The sequence below is a fragment of the Coccinella septempunctata genome, chromosome 5 (assembly GCF_907165205.1).
Source record: "Coccinella septempunctata chromosome 5, icCocSept1.1, whole genome shotgun sequence".
In the NCBI taxonomy this organism is placed as follows: Eukaryota; Metazoa; Arthropoda; class Insecta; order Coleoptera; family Coccinellidae; genus Coccinella; species Coccinella septempunctata.
In genome coordinates this window covers 39237512-39257681 of record NC_058193.1, presented here as the reverse complement: position 1 = coordinate 39257681, position 20170 = coordinate 39237512, and the positions used below count along the sequence as shown (strand labels likewise).

General features: G+C 38.1%; 4 protein-coding genes across 8 annotated transcripts; 3 read left to right on the top strand and 1 right to left on the bottom strand.

Moving 5' to 3' along the window:
* Window positions 1-237: 237 nt before the first annotated feature.
* Window positions 238-1538, bottom strand: LOC123312965 (peptidoglycan-recognition protein 2-like). The gene is made up of 4 exons (XM_044897606.1): window positions 1356-1538; window positions 869-1085; window positions 549-667; window positions 238-483 (listed from the first exon to the last, which is right to left on the bottom strand). The coding sequence occupies exons 1-4, from the start codon at window positions 1405-1407 to the stop codon at window positions 299-301; spliced, it is 573 nt and encodes a 190-aa protein (XP_044753541.1). The 5' UTR covers window positions 1408-1538; the 3' UTR covers window positions 238-298.
* LOC123312960 (leupaxin-like) lies at window positions 956-20166 on the top strand. Of its 5 annotated transcripts, XM_044897597.1 has the most exons (9): window positions 981-1095; window positions 1842-2032; window positions 12782-12903; window positions 12961-13141; window positions 13202-13337; window positions 14532-14712; window positions 16683-17048; window positions 17102-17332; window positions 19258-20166. In XM_044897597.1, exons 2-9 carry the CDS (start codon window positions 2020-2022, stop codon window positions 19522-19524), a joined length of 1497 nt encoding a protein of 498 aa, XP_044753532.1. In that variant the 5' UTR covers window positions 981-1095; window positions 1842-2019; the 3' UTR covers window positions 19525-20166. The 5 variants fall into 5 exon arrangements, with proteins under 5 accessions (XP_044753531.1, XP_044753532.1, XP_044753529.1 ...); XM_044897596.1 differs by lacking the exon at window positions 1842-2032 and having other exon boundaries at window positions 956-1095; XM_044897594.1 differs by lacking the exons at window positions 981-1095; window positions 1842-2032 and adding an exon at window positions 10332-10827.
* LOC123312963 (UPF0489 protein C5orf22-like) lies at window positions 2530-9806 on the top strand. Its single transcript, XM_044897602.1, has 2 exons — window positions 2530-3777; window positions 8335-9806. Exons 1-2 carry the CDS (start codon window positions 3690-3692, stop codon window positions 9501-9503), a joined length of 1257 nt encoding a protein of 418 aa, XP_044753537.1. The 5' UTR covers window positions 2530-3689; the 3' UTR covers window positions 9504-9806.
* LOC123312962 (UPF0489 protein C5orf22 homolog) lies at window positions 4242-7105 on the top strand. Its single transcript, XM_044897601.1, has 2 exons — window positions 4242-4492; window positions 5589-7105. Exons 1-2 carry the CDS (start codon window positions 4321-4323, stop codon window positions 6884-6886), a joined length of 1470 nt encoding a protein of 489 aa, XP_044753536.1. The 5' UTR covers window positions 4242-4320; the 3' UTR covers window positions 6887-7105.
* Window positions 20167-20170: the final 4 nt, after the last annotated feature.

Genomic DNA, 20170 nt, shown 5'->3' with positions numbered 1-20170 from the left:
GGGGGTTATGTTTCGGTAACCTTTCTATTTGTACCATAGAATAACACTAATCTTTCGTTCCTCTTATCTTAGCTGGACTTGCGTTCAACGATCAATAACCCGGGTAACTAGGGTAGAATAATCTAATTGTCATCCTTAATTCAACAACTGGAGGAAATCGCAAAAACTTATGCAAAAATTCCCTGTTATAATAATTAAATAAGATTCCACTTGCTAGAAATGGATTGAATTAAAACGTCATATTCTCCTTATTTTAATTCATTCAGCTATAAAATGTACAAAAAATGATGACTTAAAGCTAAGGTGTAGCAGTCCAATGGGTCCACTCTTTCAATTTGCGATACAATCTGAGTCCAGGGCTTGCTGTTTCACTTACTTGCCTAGCCCCGAGAAGCTTGTAATTTTCATCGAGTTCTCCCAACTCCACACCACATTCTAAGAAATCTTTGGCAGCTTTTAGTTGTTTCTCAAAAGGAACATCATCTATGGAATAAAATATAATGTTGTTGACTTAAATCTCATCCAAACCCCAAAAACCAAACATATACCTGTGAAATTTCCTATGAAAGCTAATCCTAATGATTTTCTATTGTATTTTCTCGTATGGGCTCCAACTTTGTGCCATCCAGCACCTTCGTAAATTTTACCATCACCACCCACCATAAAACTGAAGAGTTGAAACGTAAATTATGAATAAATTGGTTGTTTGTTGAAGAAAAATTGCAAACCCAATAATTTTCTATACTTCTAGCAATGACATCATGAGTATAGATATATAGATAAAATATTAAATCCCCCCAGAATAATTTGAATAACCTATATAAAGCTCAATAAAGTTAACATGTTAGTTTATTCGTTTGAAACTCACTTGTAACCAATATCATGGAACTCCATTTCCTCCAAGTGAAAATTCTGAATATTTCTAAGTAACTCTGAACAACTTTTTTCCGTTTCGCAATTATTGGTGACAGTATGATGTACTATTACGTATTGTATTGGCACAAGGGCATACTCAACTTCTGTTGCCATTCGGGCACCCCATCTTGCCCTTGATATGATTTCTGGGCATATAGATGGCCAGGAACCTGAAAAATTGTAAGTAAGTCTTAATGAAATTGAAACAAAAAATTTTATTTGAGTTTTCAGTGGTCTTATAGGGAAAAGAAGATTTATCCTTTAATCATCTTTCAAAATTATAACAGAATCATAATAATTCTTGTAGATATTCTACATAATACAGTCTTTCAACTTCAATTGAAAACGAATCTCTCAATAACACGAGTAAATCATTAATTACAGATCGACAAGATATAACTTTCTTCCAACTAGTTCAAGATTTTGATTGCACACCTCACCTGCATTTACCACGGATAAAATATAAAAAAGACTAATGAGAAAATATCTCATGTTTATTATCACTAATAGAGTTTATCACAGAATTCGATTTTGAATTGGTTGTGGAAGTGAAGCAACAACAAATTTTATCGTAAATCTCAGACGTACAGTGTGAATCCCCAAGAAGTTCATCGCGAAAGGTTACACAAAACAAACTGGTTGTATAAACAAATAACTGCAACTATAATATTATCATGGATATCATCACGTAGGTAGCCCAAGAATAACAAATCACCCAAGATCTTGGCGTAAAGCGAAACATTAAATTATGACGTGAATTTTGCTTTAAGCAATTTTTTCATCTATGAATGTCTGACTGCAACCAATAATTCTATTGACTATTGATGGATTGATTTAACATCTCAAAATATTTTCAAAAAATCAAAAACAGATAAGCCTTAGCCACATTTTGATGGTCACTGAAATATTTTCCTGATACATTCAAGGTTGCCTATCCAGTGGCAGAGGCAGCGCATCAGCTACCCAATGAGATGTGCTAAAAGTTTTAGATCTCCGAACATCTGAAACTGATACTCTGTTTGTTTTCAACGGGAAAACGTTTAGCAAAAACCTGTAGAAGTGTAGTAATTTTCCGGATTGTCTGTGATAAGTTCCTAGTGAGAGATGGATGATTTAGGTGAGTATGGCGTAGAACCACCTGCGTAAACTACTACTTAACCTCAAAGCATTGTTTTGACAGTTTAATCGGCTCCTAATATTTAATTTTTGAAAGATATTGAGTATTCCATTCCATCGTGGAATTAGTGTAAGGGGGATAACTTCTCCAATTTCCAATATTTCGTCAATTTCGTGCTCCAAGGTAGTGTAGCAGAGGAATTTATATCATAATTCCAGCAAACCTCAAAATGTTCGAATTTTCCTTTGGATAGATGGATCCACCAGTATTAAAATAATACCTACATTGCCTAGAAAGTTTAGACCCTCGTACATGAAATCGCTTTCTCATTCGAGTTGATACCTTTCAAGAACTGATGTATGTATAGAATTCAAAGAACATAAAATAAACATTTCAGAAAAATTTGTCACTTTTATAGGGTCCTTTATATAAGGTGAAGCCATTCTTTTTTTCCCTTATATTCGACTTAGAATGGATACAGGATAGGTAAATACACCAATAAAAAATACAATTGCGACTGAGTACCTATTTATTATACCCCAACATAATTACAATTCTCATATCAATTCGAAATTATGTAACAATATCTTTGGGCACATTCCTATTCCATATAAGTCCAACGTACTTTCATTGGTTGACTCGTGATTCGCGAATTGATTGACCTAATAAATATCCATACAATTTATGACATAGTAAATTGTTCGCCTTTTATGGAGACGTAGTGGTAGAGGCTGATTTTTTGAGCTGGACCTCTCCTACCTTATTGCAGTCCATTTTCATTCGGTATTGAAATTTGGTGCACTAACCGTCTTGAGTTTTCGTTTGATTTCAACGTCGAGTAGATCAATTCGTCGAAAATTTCATATTGAAAACGATAGATTTGTTCCAGTGTGCAAGAATATAAGTCGTTCAATGTTGATTTTTCTCTGGGTGTCCAAATTCCCGAAGATTAACGTCTTGGAATGGATCATAACATCATTTAGGCGGGATTTTCCATTAAAAATTGACAACGCTCTCAAGTTCTAATTTATTTCAAACAGGCATGATTAATTCATACAATTCTCTTCGTGAATTCAGATAACGTGTATATATAACCGTTTTACTACTCGAGAGTTGTTTTTAGTACCACAGCAAAAACGTCATCCTCAGAAATAATTTTAATTATTATGTAGCTTTGCCCCATTCTTATTAGCGAGGAAAATTGCAGAGTGAACAAATGCTAGTTTCAGTTGAGTCGAAACTGTATGAGTAAGCTGAATTATTTTCCTTATATGACTATACGGTTAATTGATTTACACATTTATCGATAATTTTTCAATCGAAATTATGAGCAGTAGATGTTCCATCCATCTCTTTTGAACAGCAAACATTGAAACGGATGAGTGTCTCTAGCCATATCCGCAAATAAACACAGGTATAGCTGTACGTCTCCCAGCACTGTCATATTGTTTTTATGTTCCTGAGGAAATCTAAATTTGTCGTCGTCGAAACCAGCGCGCGCGCCCTGTCCGTCGACAAGAAAAAATACATAATATCCGAACAATGATATGTGGTGGATGTGATTTCTGAAGGATAAACGCGCATCACGTGACTTTTTTTGCCGGTGGTGATACGCCGAACTGTGTGGTGATATAAATCGTGGTATTTTGGAAGAGGCATGGACAGGACGATGTATGGAAAGATGCAACCCTCTGATTGGGCGCATCCTTATCAGTGCACGATCAAGAATGGTACTTTGCCAGGATGTAAGTTGCCAAATTAAAATAGGTTTTAAGACGTTAAATATTTTGCAGCCCTTCCTAGGTAATTCAGATATGACACGAGTTTTCCTGTTCTCAAATATTTCAAAAACGATCTCAATACTTCCCATGGATGACACCCCTAGTTTCCCTTGTTATGAGCAGACTTTTTAGTCGAAAGAAACTGCGTTAGTCCCAGATAAAGATTCTGCATTTTCATTTCGGACCTAATTATCAATTTAACTGCATTTATGCTGTATGTAGCGACATATAATATCAAGGAGGACAGTCGTGGTATGGTTGATATGTTTTTTCTATATTTCGACCCCTAGAATCACGCCCTGAAGTGAATGAAAATAAGGAACCATTATTCAAGAAGTAAATTTCTTATTAACTACACCCCGTAATCGGTAGCCCTTCAAAACAATCCAAAGAACACATGTTTTTTCTCGTTTATCGTCAAATTATTCACATGCGTTAAGCCAATATTTGCAGTTGTCAGTTTTCACCATCGTTTTGTGAGGTTCTTCCGAATATTTCCAATAAATAATGGCCGATCGAAATATCGGAGAACCCATAACGCCCACCGAAGAACAACTCCCGGAATTTGAAGAGCTGCAAGAATTTGAGCCACCAGAAGAGGCGGTTGCTAACGTTATTGAATACGTACAATCTGTAGCGATTCCTGGAGGCAGCGAGGGGGAAAATCCTCAATTCAATGGTGAGTCAGAGGGAGAAACGTCAAGGAATGACTTTGTATGTGTGCTGGTCTAATTTTGTCGTGGTGCAGAAAGAAAATATCGTTAAGTTCGTGTTCGTGTTAAAACTGTACCTTTTCAACTTCAAGTTGAAATCAAATTGAAAATAAACACTTTCAAATTGGTGTAATCAGAATCAAATTGAGACTTGACACATTCAAATTGAAAATAATCAATTTCATATTTATAAAAATTTTAAGTGTGTGTCTGTATTTTAGGGGGGGTCTAACCCCTTGTTCATTTTTGACCTAAAAAATCGGGATTTTCGAAATCGAGTTTTTGTGCTAGGGTGGCAGCCTAGGCAATGCTGATTATATAACCGGAAATCCCAATTGGATCAGACGAATATAACAGGAGATATCGCAGATTGAAATTTGTAATTTTTGAAAAATGCAATTTCCAAGATGAAAATCTAAAGGAAGGGAGATAGGCTTTCGAAATTGCTCGAAATGGATTCAACGTGTTCGAAAACCTATATTTCCATACCAAATATCCGAATATCTGGCAGTGCATTTAGGTGATTCCATGTTTTTGGAAATTTTTCGATAGTCACCGTTAGAGTAGTTTTTCTCTCAATAAAAATAACCGTAGATGGAAATGTGAGACATATTCTGAAAGAGCAATTCTTCTAGTTAAAAATCTGAAGATTTTATCGATAATTATAGTGGAGAAAACTTTTCCTCAGTTAATACCAATTTGAATTTGTTCATTCTCAATTTGATTTTGATGACTCTAAGTTGAAAAGATATAAATGTTAAGGGTTCTGTTCAATCCTCCCTGCTGTTATTTTCCTTTTAATTTTCCGTGATTTTTTAATGATATTCATTCTTATTTTATTGATACATTTTCTTCAAAATTTTGTGGAGAAAGCTTTGGCATGGAGTTGTGACAACAGTCTATAGTCTGCCTATACGTATTAGAGGTTTGCATTTTATAGTGGTAACATCCTGTACACTCTCAAATCAAGATTGTTCGTCAGTTTTGTTTGTGGATGTCTCAAAACTGTTGTGTGTCGACCCCAAATATGTCTAACTTCTACAAAAAAAGCGTTTTCTCCAGGTCATAACTTCCAATCTGCCAGACAGAGCAAGCAAATCCCCATATGTATCGTTAACGAAAACCAGGACATAATCGAATTCGTGCACGATATGATAAACAAGAAATTCTTCCCAGAACATGGCAGCACCCTGATCCACGTGGACGCAAATCCAGATCTGTTGGCCCCCAATACGATGCCGGCCGATGAGTCCTTCGACCACAGCATGCTGTACCTACAGCACAACTACGACAGGTGGATCTTGCCCAACTGCTACAACGGCATCTTCAAGAAGATCATCTGGGTGAGACCGCCTTGGTCCGAACACATAAGGGAGGACAGCGTGACGTTCAAAGTAGGAAAACACAAGGAAAGCAGTTACATAAACGTCGACTGCAAGCAGAATTACTTCATAGCTGAATGCCTCTGGACCACATCAGACAATCTGACCGACGCCAAGAACATAACCTTGGATTGTATCACCCTGGGCAACGAGCTGAGCTACGAAAACGATTGTCCAGAGTACTGGCGAGCGGTTTTAGGCGAAAACCAAACGGTTCCCACCGTCCTGGACATAGACCTCGAATTCTTCATCACCGAGAACCCTTACTTGTTCCTATACGAAAACACCATCGTCTACGAGCTCCTCAGGGAGCTCTTCGTCTTCATCCGGCCAACATCCCAAACGGATGAAGCCGTAACCGAAACGGTCGAGATGAGATCCGAGCAATTCAAGGAAATAGAAACCTACTTCAACCATTTGACCCAACATCATAAATTACCGGATCCTGAAGACATACCTCCCAGTCCCATTTACGAAAAAGTAGCAGAGATCATGGCAGAGCTCGAGAGGCACGGCCACGATTTGAAGGACGTGGACTGGGACCTTCTGTACGACTGCGGACACAGTTTCGGCGATCACGAACATCCTCACCACGTGACCAACTCTGCGGAGCTGGATCTGCTCTTCAAGTCCTTCGAGAATTTCCTGGATGAGTTCTACGAGCCGCCTAGCATCATAACGATAGCCAGATCTGACCTGGAGGGTTACGCCGAGATAGAGGATAGGTTGCTGGAGCTGCTAAACTCCAAATTCAACTGCGCAGTACCGATAGTCTACGATCAAGGCAACGCTGTTGGTGTTGACTCTGATTCTACTTGTGTCAGTGAGGATGTGGATGAAAGGGGTACCGATGAATTGGAGGAGTTTCTGGAGTTTTTAACGTTGCAGACGGGAGAGGTCGATAATTCCGATGCATCGAACGCAAATCTGGCCCTGCCGGAGGGCCAAGATGATGAGGAGGATGTCTCCGAACTTTGAAGGGAACAGGATGGTTTTTATGAATTCGATTATTTTGGTTGTTTAGTCGACCTTTCTTCATGTGAAGCTTTGTACATCGTAGATTTGTTTCTTATTGTATTCTTTTCGCGCGTATATGATAAATGTGATCATTGTTTTTATTCCGTATTTGTTATTAATTTTATATTTATGTACATTTACCAGGTTATATTATATACAATAAACCCGTTCAAACTGTTACTCCTTGTATTGAAAAATTTATGATTATATCAGTAGTTATGAATTTCTAGTTATCCAAGATACAATAATATACAGGTTGACTCTTTGACTCGAACAAATATTTTAACGGTACATTCTTGAGGTCAAAAGAAACACTTTTTTTGCTGTATCATTCATTCCGATTCGGCCCTGATAACAAGATATAGCCCTTTTGAGTTTTCATAATGAGCTCTGTGCCACCCATAGAAAAACACAATTTCCTTCAGAATAACTAAATGAATCTGTGGCTCTACGCATCTGTGGATATCTTAAAAAGAGTTGTATTCGGTCAAAGTTTTTCGAATTTCACAGATATTTTTTATTTTTTAACCTCAAATTACTCGAAAACAGCACATTGTACGAGAAAATATGAAGAATACTTTTATTTTACAGTTGGGTTCTTTGAATTTTTGGTATTTTCATGGTACGTGATGGGGAATTCTCCTCAATTTGGGTTATCACTGCATATGCAAGTTCAAACTGAATAATTATGAGCTTCATTCATGAATTTTTCAAATGTACCGCGGAAACTATTCAAAATCATTCTTCAAATATGGGGTTTTAAAATTTAAATCGCTTGGTTTTAAGTTTACGATTTGGCAACTGCGCATACTAGACAATCAGAAGAACAACGTCCGATCAGCTTGTTTATAAAATAACAGCTGTTGATCTACAGGCGCGTACTTGCTGGCGAGCCTCAACTGCAACCGGCCATAAAAATCCCATAAAATTTTACGACTTCATAGACAGCCATCTTTGTCTATCTCATCAAGATAATGCATTTGTTGTCCTTTATTATCAAGGCATATTTCAGTCGATGTTGCCAGCTTGTGCAATTCTCACAAAACGCTTCAAACTTCAAATACTCATTTTAATTTTTCATTTTTAAGTGCTTAAAATAATTTTTTTGGGAAACGGTTGAAATGGTTATTTCAAAATATGACGTTTCAAAGATATTTCATAAAAAATACATCATTTTCGTCAGAAGGAGTATTCCCTATGGTCATAATTAGAAAACTGGTGATATCTTGTGTTCGAAAAAGATTCATCAAACAAATATAAAACTATATTCCGAAATTAATGCTAACCTTATAGAGCGACACGTGTAGTGGTTATAGGTACCTGATTTTAAGCCTCAGAATTAGAGTTTTCATAAATTAAAAAAACGGCGTCTTCCATTACCGACAAGTGAAATATTTTTTCCTCAACAGGTGACCGTCACCAATCTCAAAAGAGTCCGAAACAAATACCGATTTATATCGCCGAGGACCACCACAGGGTCGTCGAATTCATACACCAAATGATCAAGAAAAAATGCCTGCCTATCTCTGATAACACTTTCGTTCACCTGGACTCCCATCCTGACATGCTTATCCCCAAGGACATGCCTGCTGACTTCGCCTACGACGCCCCGAAGCTGTACGAAGCCCACGACATCGAAAACTGGATAATACCGAATTGCTACAACGGTATAATCCGACACGTCGTCTGGGTTAGACCACCATGGGCCAACCAGATACGGAACAAGAACCAGACCATTTACGTTGGTAAATGTAAAGAAACCAAAACCATCAGATTGGAATGCAGGGAGAATTACTATATTGCCGAGGGTTTGTACAGACCAAAAGGACAGCTGGAGGAGGTGAAAGATGTCACTTTAGATTGTGTGACCTTAGGAAACCAGATAACTTCCCAAACTGACGATATCAAGGCTATACGAGCCTTGTCCAAAACCATAGATAAAAACCCCGTCGTACTTGATATCGATTTGGATTTTTTCAGTACTCAAAACCCATTTTTAAACTTCTACGATAAAGCCGGTCTTTATCAACGTTTACAACAACTATTCTCCTTTACTGGTCCAGAGAGTTACACCGATTCCCAGATACTGGAAGCTCAGGAAAACCGTCTCTCTCAAATGTCCAAAATCGAGAAACTATTTCTCCACCTGGAGAAATTCAAAAAGTTGCCGGACTCCGAAGAAGCAAACCTAAGTCCTTTACAGGCTCAAGTAGAATCTTTAGTTGAAGCACTGTCAGAACACTACCCAATCGAAGATATACAGTGGGATCTGATTTACTCCGCTGGTTGCACTATCGACGACCATGAGCTACCTCACCACGTGTCTACAGACGAAGAAATAGACGTTTTATTGCAGAGTTTCAGCAACTTCTTGGATAACCTTATGGAACCTCCCAAGATCATCACAATCTCGAGGTCTTCCTCTGATGATTACACGCCTCTGGAGCAAGTTGACGAAATTCAGGATAAGGTGTTGAGGCTTTTGTCTTCTAAGTTCGACTGTGCGTCCCCCATTTTGGCTTATATGGAGGAGAAGTCTGGGGATGAAGAACAGGAAGATTCCTCCACAGAGGAATGAAGTCAGAGTGGAATAGACATGTTAATTTCGTGATGAATCTTTTGAAAATTCGTCGTTTATTGAAACCCTAAATTTTCGGGAGGGTTGTCTGGAACATTTTTCGTTGTGACTGATGATTGTTAGGGAAAGGACTATATAAGACTGAAATAGTTGATTTTTTGTAATTAGGAAGTAAGTCTAAGTAGAAAATATTGATTTGAATTTGTGATATCGTTCTGACTCACCTGGAAATTGAAATTGAATAGTTTACCCTCGAAATTGTTGATTTCTTGATTTGTGTCTCATTAAACTATGATATTGGTACGCAATTTCTTCTCGGATCGACCAAAAAATGATGTTTCCGTAACTAACAAGGTAGCATGCGGATAATTTTTCATTTTAATCGTATTCAGAATGAAAAGTAGGCGGGAAGCCTTGGGAATGATTTCAGAGATGTGTAAGTTTCGGATTAGTTTCAATCAAGATGTGCGTGAAAAACTCGGCTTTGAGTTATGTCTTTTGTTATTCGAGAAGTGATCCCATTGGAAATGTCCAATAGAAACCAAGAATTCGTTGGGGATTTGACAGGAATTTCACGTAGTTTCTTGGCAATTCTACACGGTTGTGGCTGTCGATATCTATCAATTCCCATTAGAAAACGTTGTAGCAGAAAATGAACGATTTCATTCGAGTTTTTCTCTCTTGCAATCCCAAAAACGGATTATGTATATGCGAAATTAAATGACACGATCAATAAATTGATCCCGCGATAAGATTTATCAACCGTATCATTGAGAATAAATTCTTAATCAGCGATACCGATTAAAATTACCCCACGTACGATCAGTCGATCGATTTTCGCCTCTGTGAACCTCCCAATTTTCCAGTTTCTTCGGAAAAATCCCATCTCGACTGGCTGCGAGTTTCGTAATAAATCTTCTATTTTTAGTGACCGTACCGGCTTGCCAAAACTCAGATCGAACACGTTAATAATTATTATCCGTAATAATCGTGTGCCCGGAGCTCTACTCCTCCAAACTTCCTCGGGGAACGTTTATTGTCTAACGAAACCAATTGTTTGTGTGGTGACCTACTCCAAAATTCGCGAACCGTTCAGTTCCGAGAACGATCCGCCAAAGGACCGCTCTTTCCTCCCGCGAATTTTGGCAGTTTCGAGTGGTGCCGCTTTTCGCGAAATTTTGGTGAGGAACTGTCATGAGTTCTAGTTTACGCAGGCGCACCCCCAGCCCTAAAACCGTCACTTTCGATCCCTCCCTGCCGGCAGATATGGACCGTCGATCCAGGAGGAATTTCAGGAGTCTGAACGAATGGGAAAAGTACTTGAGTAAGTTCGCTGACAAAATGAAAAAAAACATACTGAAACATCAAAGAAACGTGACATTTCCTCTGTATTTCACGATGAAGATTTACGAAGGCTCTCAATGGGTTTCTTCTCAACTTTACCTGGCTTATTTCATTTTACTTCATTATATTTCACTTCCTTCACATCTCTGCTGTAGTCTGCTCTTTTCTCTTCTACTTCAGTCTACTCCACCACACTTATCTCTGCTTTGTTCTACTCTACTCTGATTTGATCTGCTATGCCCTACCCTACTCTTCCCTATTCTACCTTTGAGTATAGATATAGGCAATTCATGTTTGCTCCATGTACTTCTCTCCTCTGCTCTGCTGTGCTAACTCTATTCTTCTCTAAGCTTCCATTGAGTATTGGTATAAGCTCAATGGTATTTCTTCACTGTACTCCATTAGTCTGATTAATCAGTGTTATATTCTGAAAAACTCTTTCACTTTTACCTCATATTGTGCTTGAACTTTACTCATTGAAGTGACGAATCAATAATTTTCGAAAAAATTTAATTTCTGCCTTCAAAAATCGTGTACTGCTTGAGCTACACTAAGAGAGAGCTTTAAAGAAAAGTTACGAATGAAAAACTTTAATATTCAGTTAACGTTTTCGGGAAAATATTCCCCATCCCACTTGTTTTCAGTTATTTTAGCTATTACCTCTTGCCATGTCAAGATCATGCTTTTTCATATTCAATTCTATCAATTTCTGGACCCATATCGCGAGAGGAGAAACTAGAATTTGTCGCTTTCCTTCACATCCGATCTGCAAACACCATTTAACAAACGCTGATTGATTTCAAACCTGGCATCCAGTCGCAAATGCCAACGTTATCAACGAACCAGTTCGAATACGTGCCATTCCAATCAAACATTCGTTTGGAGAACGTACAATCGGTATTCCATCGATTTCAAGGTTCATAAACCAACATAATGACATGTAGGAGTTTTAGAATGACATAACACGAACGTCCTTGCCCTTGATAAACAGTTGTAACTGTTTGTTACAGTGTGTTCTTGTTGCTCTGAACGAATGGAAATGATGGTTTTTCGTTCTCATAGATCATCCAACTTTATACGAATCCTAAACAAATAACTATATCTAGTAAATTGTGGTGTATACTGTAGGTATATCTTCGTATCAGCATTATTTGTTGGCGTGTCTTTGGATAAAAGATGTGGGTGGAAGGTTTTTTTCAACCTTTGTAGTATGCTACTTATAATGAAATTATGTAGGTGTATTAATTGGGCATCATCCAAAAGATGACCGTTTTTCTTCTTAGGTCTCTGTTTCCCTGTTCAGTTGGCAGCATAGTGATGGAATTACAACATTGTCGAAGTATTGACCATTCATTTAATCTATATTTCAATCTTTACTCTTTTCGATCTCATACCTTAGTCATCTTTCCATTCATGATCACAGTTCGTCTACAGCGTGTGAATCTAGCCATGCTCGACGGATATTGTCAAACGAAATTCCACGGAAGAGTCGAGGAAATGACTGATAAAATCCATATCAGCTCTAATATCGCCTCTTACTCATTTTATCAACACCAAGAATTTCGCCTCACTTTGCAGAAAGAAACGTGTCTCAGAGAGGGACGTGCTTCCTCAGAATTACCAACACCTTATCAATGCTATCGCGTTTCCCAACAAGGCAAAATTCTCCATTTCATTCATTCCTTGTTGGTGCTGAATGTTGACTTGTGGCGTTAAGAAATGAAGACGCAAACCGGTGATTTGTCTTTGGACCAATCGTTTTTAGAAATTGGTAAGGCCTGTGATTTGTTTTCTAAGGTCGAGAAGATACTGCTTCAATTTTTCGATGAACTATTACTGTAGGGATTGAATTCAAGCAACATTTTGATTCATCGAGAAGCAATTAAGTATGTTAGGTCTTCGTTGTGTAACTATCGGACCGTATTTTGTTGCAGACGCATTGTTGGCTGACCTACAAAGCACCATCCCAGGGTCAGGTTCCCTCAATTCCTCCAGGACTTCAAAACAATCCCCAGTAGGAAGTCCAGCGTCCAGAAATGAGAGCGTTTATTCGACGGTAAGTCATTATTACTAACCTATGCGGTGCATTCTTGAATCGAACCTTCAATCACAGGTTTCCTATGAGAAATCCAGGGCGTTATCCGACTCCAAGAGTCCGTCCCTTGGACAGTCCACCAACAACTACTACTCGCCGCCTGAACCTCCAAGAAAACCAGGTGCATACAACAACAACCTCATGGAACTGGACAACTTGCTCCAAGATCTCAGCAGTTCGAGATACGCTAACCTCTCTGGTGAGTCGATTGGAAGAGTGTGTGAAATGGTTGATAGATGAATTCAATGACAATTTTCAGACCACGGGTTGAACGGGTCGCAAAACGCTTCTTTTAATGGATCTGGAGCTAGGAGCCCACATTCTAGACCTTCTAGTGCCCAAAGCATCTCCAATCGGCCCACAGTAGACAGCCTGCTGGACAGCTTAGATTCGGGGTGAGTACTCATTTTAAAATAAGAATAAAGTTGCTCTTTGACTTCATATACGTATCATGAAACTCTCCATTCAAATATTAAATCATCCAGATGGATCTAATGAGATAAACTGGCATACTGGCATGCCAAGTTGGCACTGACGAAAGCCAAATCGAAGAAAAAGTCGTAAAGAAATTTATATGTCCATTTTCAATTTTTTTCGTAGGGCTCTGTTACATCTATCACGTTGACAACAAGATCCCCGAGTAAAAATACCGACTTTGTTTCCATATCGTTGTAACTTTAAATTTAGACGAAACGTAGGCACTGATGTTAATATTCTCAAACTAACTATGACATAATTCGTTTATATTAATAGATTTGATTGAGACGTGTTTTCCATTGAAAATGCGAAAGATATTCCAACTTTTTGCATCGGATCTGTCTCATTTTGGAACCTGATTTAGTTCCTTAATTTCGTACCATTGATTGTAAAATAATCAGGTTGTGCAGTTACCCAAATGAAGGGTTAAATGGAAAAATAAATATCTTTCCTTTGGAATCTTTAAGTATTTTGAAGTATGTACATTCTGGAGAATGAATAAAAAAATCGTCAATCAGCAAGGATTGTTCTTTTAAAATTATACGAGGTGTTCCAACTAAAACTGGCCATTTCGGACGTTCGTAATATAAGTTTGAATTTCTCCCTGCGTTCCATACAGCCAACTTCTCAATCTATCTTTGTTTCACTCTAATTGCATAATCCTTTAATGGTACAATTTACAGAATTATCATTCTCTTCGTGTAACACATCATAATAAACAGATTCCAAATCGGTCGGATTTAGCGTAATAAAAATGCAAATAAATCGACGTGGTGTGGTTGAAGATGACCTGTTTCTTCCGTTGTGAACACTCAAATAATGAATCATTTCACACTTCTGCTTCAAACAGTCAGAGCAGTTGTTGTGCTGTGTCCTAGTTCCCTTTAAATACTTCAAACTGAACCTCCAACCATGTCCGATACCAAGAATAGTCGGTGAGTTTTGAGTTCTTTACTTTAACTCTTTCCTCCAATTCTTAAAAAAATTATTCGGATAAATCTTATTCTTAGTTTCTTGCCTCGCGAATCATTGTTGCCCAAAATGTGGCCAAATTGATGTTAGCTTTTGCATCGTTTTTCCAAATTTGTCATTCGTATTTTTCAATGTTTCAGTGAAGTTATTTACACCGGCCCCCAGAAAGTAACGATCACGGTGAAAGAAACAAAGACAGAGACTGGATTCCCCGGGGAAACCGAACTTATTTCTTCCGAAGTATCTACTTCGAAAACACCTGCTGCTTCCAAGGCTACTAAGGAGCTGGAAGAACTGATGGCTAGTCTATCTACGAGCAAGGTAGGAAACGTTTTAATTTTACGTATTCAAACTTACTACTATACTTGTGTGCTTGTCCATCTATATCTCCAGATTTGAATCCAGGCGTTTCGGATTGTGCATAAGCTTCTAGTAATTTTTTCTCAAGTTGTAAATTAAATCAATCGAGGTGTAGGTTCTAGAAATTTATTGGTTAGGCGCTACATTTAGGTACAGGACGGTCACCTTCATAGCTTCATAGTCTACTTGACTACAAATTCTTTGAGCGCTTGTTGTTATCGAATTTGAAGTGAAATAAACAAGAATCTATAATGACTAAGGAGTCTCAGGATAAATACACAAAGCAATAACAAAATTTCGAGCCTCAAAAGAAAAATGTTTATCTTATCTGCATACTTAGAGTTGTGGGCTAATTAACTCTTCATGTAAGTTTCTGTGAATCATATTCGAAACGAATTATCAGCAAAAAAGAGTTATTGTGTATATTCTAGAATAGCGAATTTCCTTCATGAGAAATGGCAATTTTTCATTCTGCAGTAAAATTTGCAAATGAGGCGATTAGTAGTGAAAAGAATATACTCGTATTTCGTTTAGCTGACAAGCAAATCGATCATTTTCGCTGTGACCATCCAGTGCCGGGTCAATTATCAAACTATCAATCTCCGTATAGATAAAAATCACAATTTTTTAGTTATTTCTTGGATTTTTTTATGACGATGATGAGGCTTGAACAGAAAACAAAGATACTATTTCAGTATGCATTATAAGTTTTTGGTTTGAAGGATCTTAGATGTCCATTAGTACCAAGTGGAAAAGAAGTATACAGGGTTGGGCATAAGTCTTTGAATAATAATAATATTTCTCCAATCCATAACTCAAAGTGAAACACTGACTCGTCCAAATATTTCAACAGTATAGATTCTTGAGGTCAAAATAAACACTTTTTTCCCTCAACATTTTTTCCGAATGGGCTCGGATTAAAAGATACAGACTGTTGAAAAACCATAAAAAATGTTATTTTTTTCAAACACAATTTCATCGAATGAACTGAATTTCGGAATATAGTTTTTAATTTATTTAATGAATCTTTCTCTAACACAAGATATCACTCACAACTTCCATTTTTCTCATTATGACCATAAAAATAATGTTCAAAGATTGTGAAAGATCCACAAAAGTGTTGTGTCACAGATTTAGCTAGTTATTTTGAAGGTAATTTTGTTTTTTAAGAGGTGGCATAGCTCATTATGAAAACTTAAAAGGGCTATATCTTTTTATCAGGGTCGAATCAGAAAAAATGGCATGAAAAAAGTGTTTCTTTTTACCTCGAGAGTCTACTGTTCAAATATTCGTAATAGTCGAAGACCCACCCTGTATTTACATATACCTGAAGGGCCTGTTGAGCAGAATGTAATATGAGTATTTTCTTGGAACCAAAATCTTGAGAGCATTCAATGAGTCAATAAAGTAACTTCGTGTAGGTTCAGCAGTATAAGATTTCACGATAACAATTCCAGAAAACTACGATAGGCGAAGATTTGCGGTTATAGACTTCCGTAAATAGAGAAGAGATGTGCAAATACATTGTTTATTTTATCCTCGTTTGTGCTACGCCCATGGGTGGCATCAACCGAAACTGGATTATTCGTGACCGTTGTGGGAATATTTATAGTTTGATCTATATTCACTCGACTCCCGTATAAATATAGAGCGGCGAATAGAAATGGTTTCCATAAAACATCGGCCTCATATTTCTGCGAGACCGTCCTTTTTGATCGAACGTGAAAAACCCGCGACAACCGGCAACAGCGCCCTAACACACGGCACGTTGTTTTGTATTTACGTACACCACGAAAGGTGGGGGTACGAGGTGGGGCAGCCTTATACTGTAAGAAAAATCGGATTTGCCTCAGTTTCCACCGGTCTCCTATCCATACGGTCAGAGAATAACATTGTTAAAACGCTGAGAAACTGACGATTTTTGTTTGTAGGGCAAGCAGCCAATCGCCAGTCCACCTGAGAAGATCTACCCTTCCAAAGCGACCCAGTCACAGACCTCCCCAGCCCCCAAGCAGAACCTCGATCATATGCTTGGTAACCTACAGGCCGATATGAGTCGCCAAGGGGTCAACACGAGCCAGAAGGGATGCTGCAGCGCCTGCGATAAGCCCATAGTGGGCCAGGTCATCACCGCCCTTGGGAAAACGTGGCATCCAGAGCACTTCACTTGCAACCACTGCTCCCAGGAGTTGGGCACCAGGAATTTCTTCGAACGCGAGGGAAAACCGTACTGCGAGATCGACTACCACAACCTGTTCAGCCCGAGATGCGCCTACTGCAACGGTCCCATTCTGGATGTAGGTGTCCTTTAGGATATTGATGAAACAACGGTTAATTCACGTTTTTACAGAAATGCGTGACGGCTTTGGAGAAGACCTGGCATATGGAACACTTCTTCTGCGCCCAATGCGGCAAACAGTTTGGGGAAGATGGTTTTCATGAAAGGGAGGGTAAACCCTATTGCCGTGAGGATTATTTCGACATGTTCGCCCCTAAATGCGGCGCTTGTAATCGCCCGATCATGGATAATTACATTTCAGCTCTGAACAGTCAATGGCATCCGGATTGTTTCGTTTGTAGGGTAAGTTTCCCCATTCCAAACATTCCAGATACTTCTTCCACAGGACGAAATGAAATAAAGCGCCTAGTACACCCTGTGTATTAAATCAGAACCCCCCCAACCCCCAAAATCAATATTCCTGAACGAGGCAATGTAGCAGTTCAGGAATATTGAACGCCCTATAGGATCTCTTATGACTTTTCGTAATGCCCGTCAGGATTGCAAGAAGGCAGTGCAAGGAACCACTTTTTACGCCGTTGAAGGAAGAGCCGTATGCCCAAAATGCATTGGCGCCGACGAAGCAGAAGATGAATGAATGCCCCTGACCCATAAACTATGCCTCCCCCCCTAATGAACACAACAAATATGCATGCTTAAAAAAAGGTTCAACAACCGCCCTTTATTTCTATGAAGCTATTGTAAATACGTTTATATAATAAAGAGAAAAAAATAAAAAACAAACAAAACAAAACCAGAACACTCAAATAAGGCCGCAACCGTATCGAGAGCCTTTTCGACGATTTCTCACAGGTGGGCTCGTTTGGGATCTCCTCTCGTTAACAGGTGCGAATTACCGTTCGACCTGAGGTAATTGGATCTCTCGATACTATTTTAAGTTTCGGGAATTGTTGAGAAACGTCGAAGTGGGCGAATATAGTTGTGGCCTACATCGTGTTCGGCGAAAATATTGACGCTACCGCGTCTTCGGGTTTATTGACTCGTAGTTTTGGGAAATCGGCGGTTTTCGAAAGCTTTCTGGGGTTGCGGGGTAAACGCACAACGAACGTATACAGGTTGGGTCAAAAGAAACGCTTTTTTCCTATACCATTTTCGTCGAATCGGCTCGGTTTAAAAGATACAGGCTGTAGTTCTATTTCACAAACGGTATTATCGAATGAAATGAATTTCAGAATATAGTTTTTCCTTTATTTGATTAATCTTAATCTTTTGGTATGTACCATAAACATACCAAATATAAAACCAAACCAACCAAAACCAAAAATCTCTGTATCTGTGAAATTTGAAAAGTTGGTACCCTTCCTGAATACTACTCTGTTGAAAAGATGTGTAGTGTCATAGATTTAGCTTGTTATTCTGAAGGTACTTTTGTTTTTCCAGGGGTGGCATAGCTCGTAAAAAAAACTTAAAATGACTTTATCTTTTTATCAGGGCCGAATCGGGAAAAACGGTGTAGAAAAAAAGTTTTCAGCTTTTTTCTTAAGAAATATTTTCTGGATCGTTTTTCAACACTCGAATGGGACTTAATCTCATCTTCGCGCTTATAATCTGAAGGATCAACAATTCGCACGTTTATCGAAATCTCAATTGGGTTCGCGCCAGACATTATTCCAGAAATAGTTTGATTTGCGAACATTGCAAATAGATTTTATGAAATGGGTAATTGTTGTCTGTCATTCAAACGATTCTTAATGAGCTTTATCAACTCTTCACGAACTGACCGAACGTTTTTTACGGTCGCACCACGCCTACAATGCCAGTTCTCGAAATAAGGTTAAAAACTGTTGAAGTTGAAGTGGCAAGACAGTTATTTTTAATTCTTGGGGGAACTAATAGAGGAAATTGGATGAAAATTTGTACAGTGCTGTGATTTTTCAGCCTCAATGGAATGAAATACACTTAATGACCCAGATCAGATAACTGACGGGTATTACTAAGGGGTGGCGCAGGCAAAACGCCCCATTTTTATTTCTTGGAACATTTGCAGTATTTCGAATATACAATCTTGTAGAAGGTATATTTTTACGCAAAAAATGTATACTAGCCTTATGCCGTAGGATGCACCGTTTTCGAGAAAAGTCCATTCTAAAAATGTGATGTTGATTAACTTCCCCATTCGTCACTCCATCGATCCACGGTAGTCCCCGCGTATTCAGGTCTAGCCAGAGGTGTGCACCAATGTGTTGATTGTTATTATTCCTTTTCAGGATTGCCGCCAGCCCTTCATAGGGGGCTCTTTCTTCGACCACGAGGGACAACCGTACTGCGAGACCCACTATCACCTGAAGCGCGGTTCTTTATGCGCCGGCTGCCATAAGCCGATTTCAGGCCGTTGCATCACGGCCATGTTCAGGAAGTTCCATCCAGAACATTTTGTATGTGCGTTTTGTTTGAAACAGTTGAACAAAGGCACATTCAAAGAGCACACCGATAGGCCCTATTGCCACGCTTGCTTCGACAAGTTGTTCGGTTGAAAAGATTAAAAATGCTATTTTCTTATATTCATCAGGATTTTCGTGAGGACTGACGCTGAAATCATTACTCATCCAGGCTTGAACTTTCAGTTAGATTTCCGAAGTACAGATCGGTTCGGAGAAAAATCAATTATATATTTTTAGATGCAGCTTTACCAGTACACATTCCAGATCCAATCGTTCAATGTAAAAATATCAAGATCTGCACTCAATTCTTTTTCGTTAAGAATAAATAAAACAGTTGGTCAATTAACTATATTACAAATAAAATTGAATTGAAAATTATAGAATAGACTTAAATAGTTGAGCCTATTAATGATTTTATTCTAATATCTGCACCAGTTATTCTGCATTCTTACTAATTATAAAAGTTTAATGTGATGAAGTTTTATCATAATAATTATGGATATTTTAATGCCAGATTTTATTTAATATGGTGCAATATGACTGTTAGAACAGTACTTATTTCATTCCTTCAGTATCATATTGAAATAATTTAAACTTGTGCTGAAAAAATGACAAACTGATTCTGAAAAAAATCTTTGAAATTCAATGTTTGAAAACATTTCTGCTTATTTGAAACTAATAGATGAAGAAATATTTTATGTAATAACTGTTCCAAATTAAATTATTCAATTTAAATTAA

What these genes read in the sequence shown, in the direction of transcription:
- LOC123312965 (XM_044897606.1), bottom strand. Translation starts at nt 1,407, where the DNA reads ATGAGATATTTTCTCATTAGTCTTTTTTATATTTTATCCGTGGTAAAT. An exon ending in TTTATCCGTGGTAAATGCAG is followed by an intron (nt 1,086 to 1,355) that starts GTGAGGTGTGCA and finishes ACAATTTTTCAG; the next exon opens with GTTCCTGGCCATCTATATGC. An exon ending in TTCCATGATATTGGTTACAA is followed by an intron (nt 668 to 868) that starts GTGAGTTTCAAA and finishes TCAACTCTTCAG; the next exon opens with TTTTATGGTGGGTGGTGATG.
- LOC123312963 (XM_044897602.1), top strand. Translation starts at nt 3,690, where the DNA reads ATGGACAGGACGATGTATGGAAAGATGCAACCCTCTGATTGGGCGCAT. An exon ending in GAATGGTACTTTGCCAGGAT is followed by an intron (nt 3,778 to 8,334) that starts GTAAGTTGCCAA and finishes TTTCCTCAACAG; the next exon opens with GTGACCGTCACCAATCTCAA.
- LOC123312962 (XM_044897601.1), top strand. Translation starts at nt 4,321, where the DNA reads ATGGCCGATCGAAATATCGGAGAACCCATAACGCCCACCGAAGAACAA. An exon ending in GGAAAATCCTCAATTCAATG is followed by an intron (nt 4,493 to 5,588) that starts GTGAGTCAGAGG and finishes CGTTTTCTCCAG; the next exon opens with GTCATAACTTCCAATCTGCC.
- LOC123312960 (XM_044897594.1), top strand. Translation starts at nt 10,698, where the DNA reads ATGAGTTCTAGTTTACGCAGGCGCACCCCCAGCCCTAAAACCGTCACT. An exon ending in CGAATGGGAAAAGTACTTGA is followed by an intron (nt 10,828 to 12,781) that starts GTAAGTTCGCTG and finishes ATTTTGTTGCAG; the next exon opens with ACGCATTGTTGGCTGACCTA. An exon ending in GCAACGGTCCCATTCTGGAT is followed by an intron (nt 17,049 to 17,101) that starts GTAGGTGTCCTT and finishes ACGTTTTTACAG; the next exon opens with AAATGCGTGACGGCTTTGGA.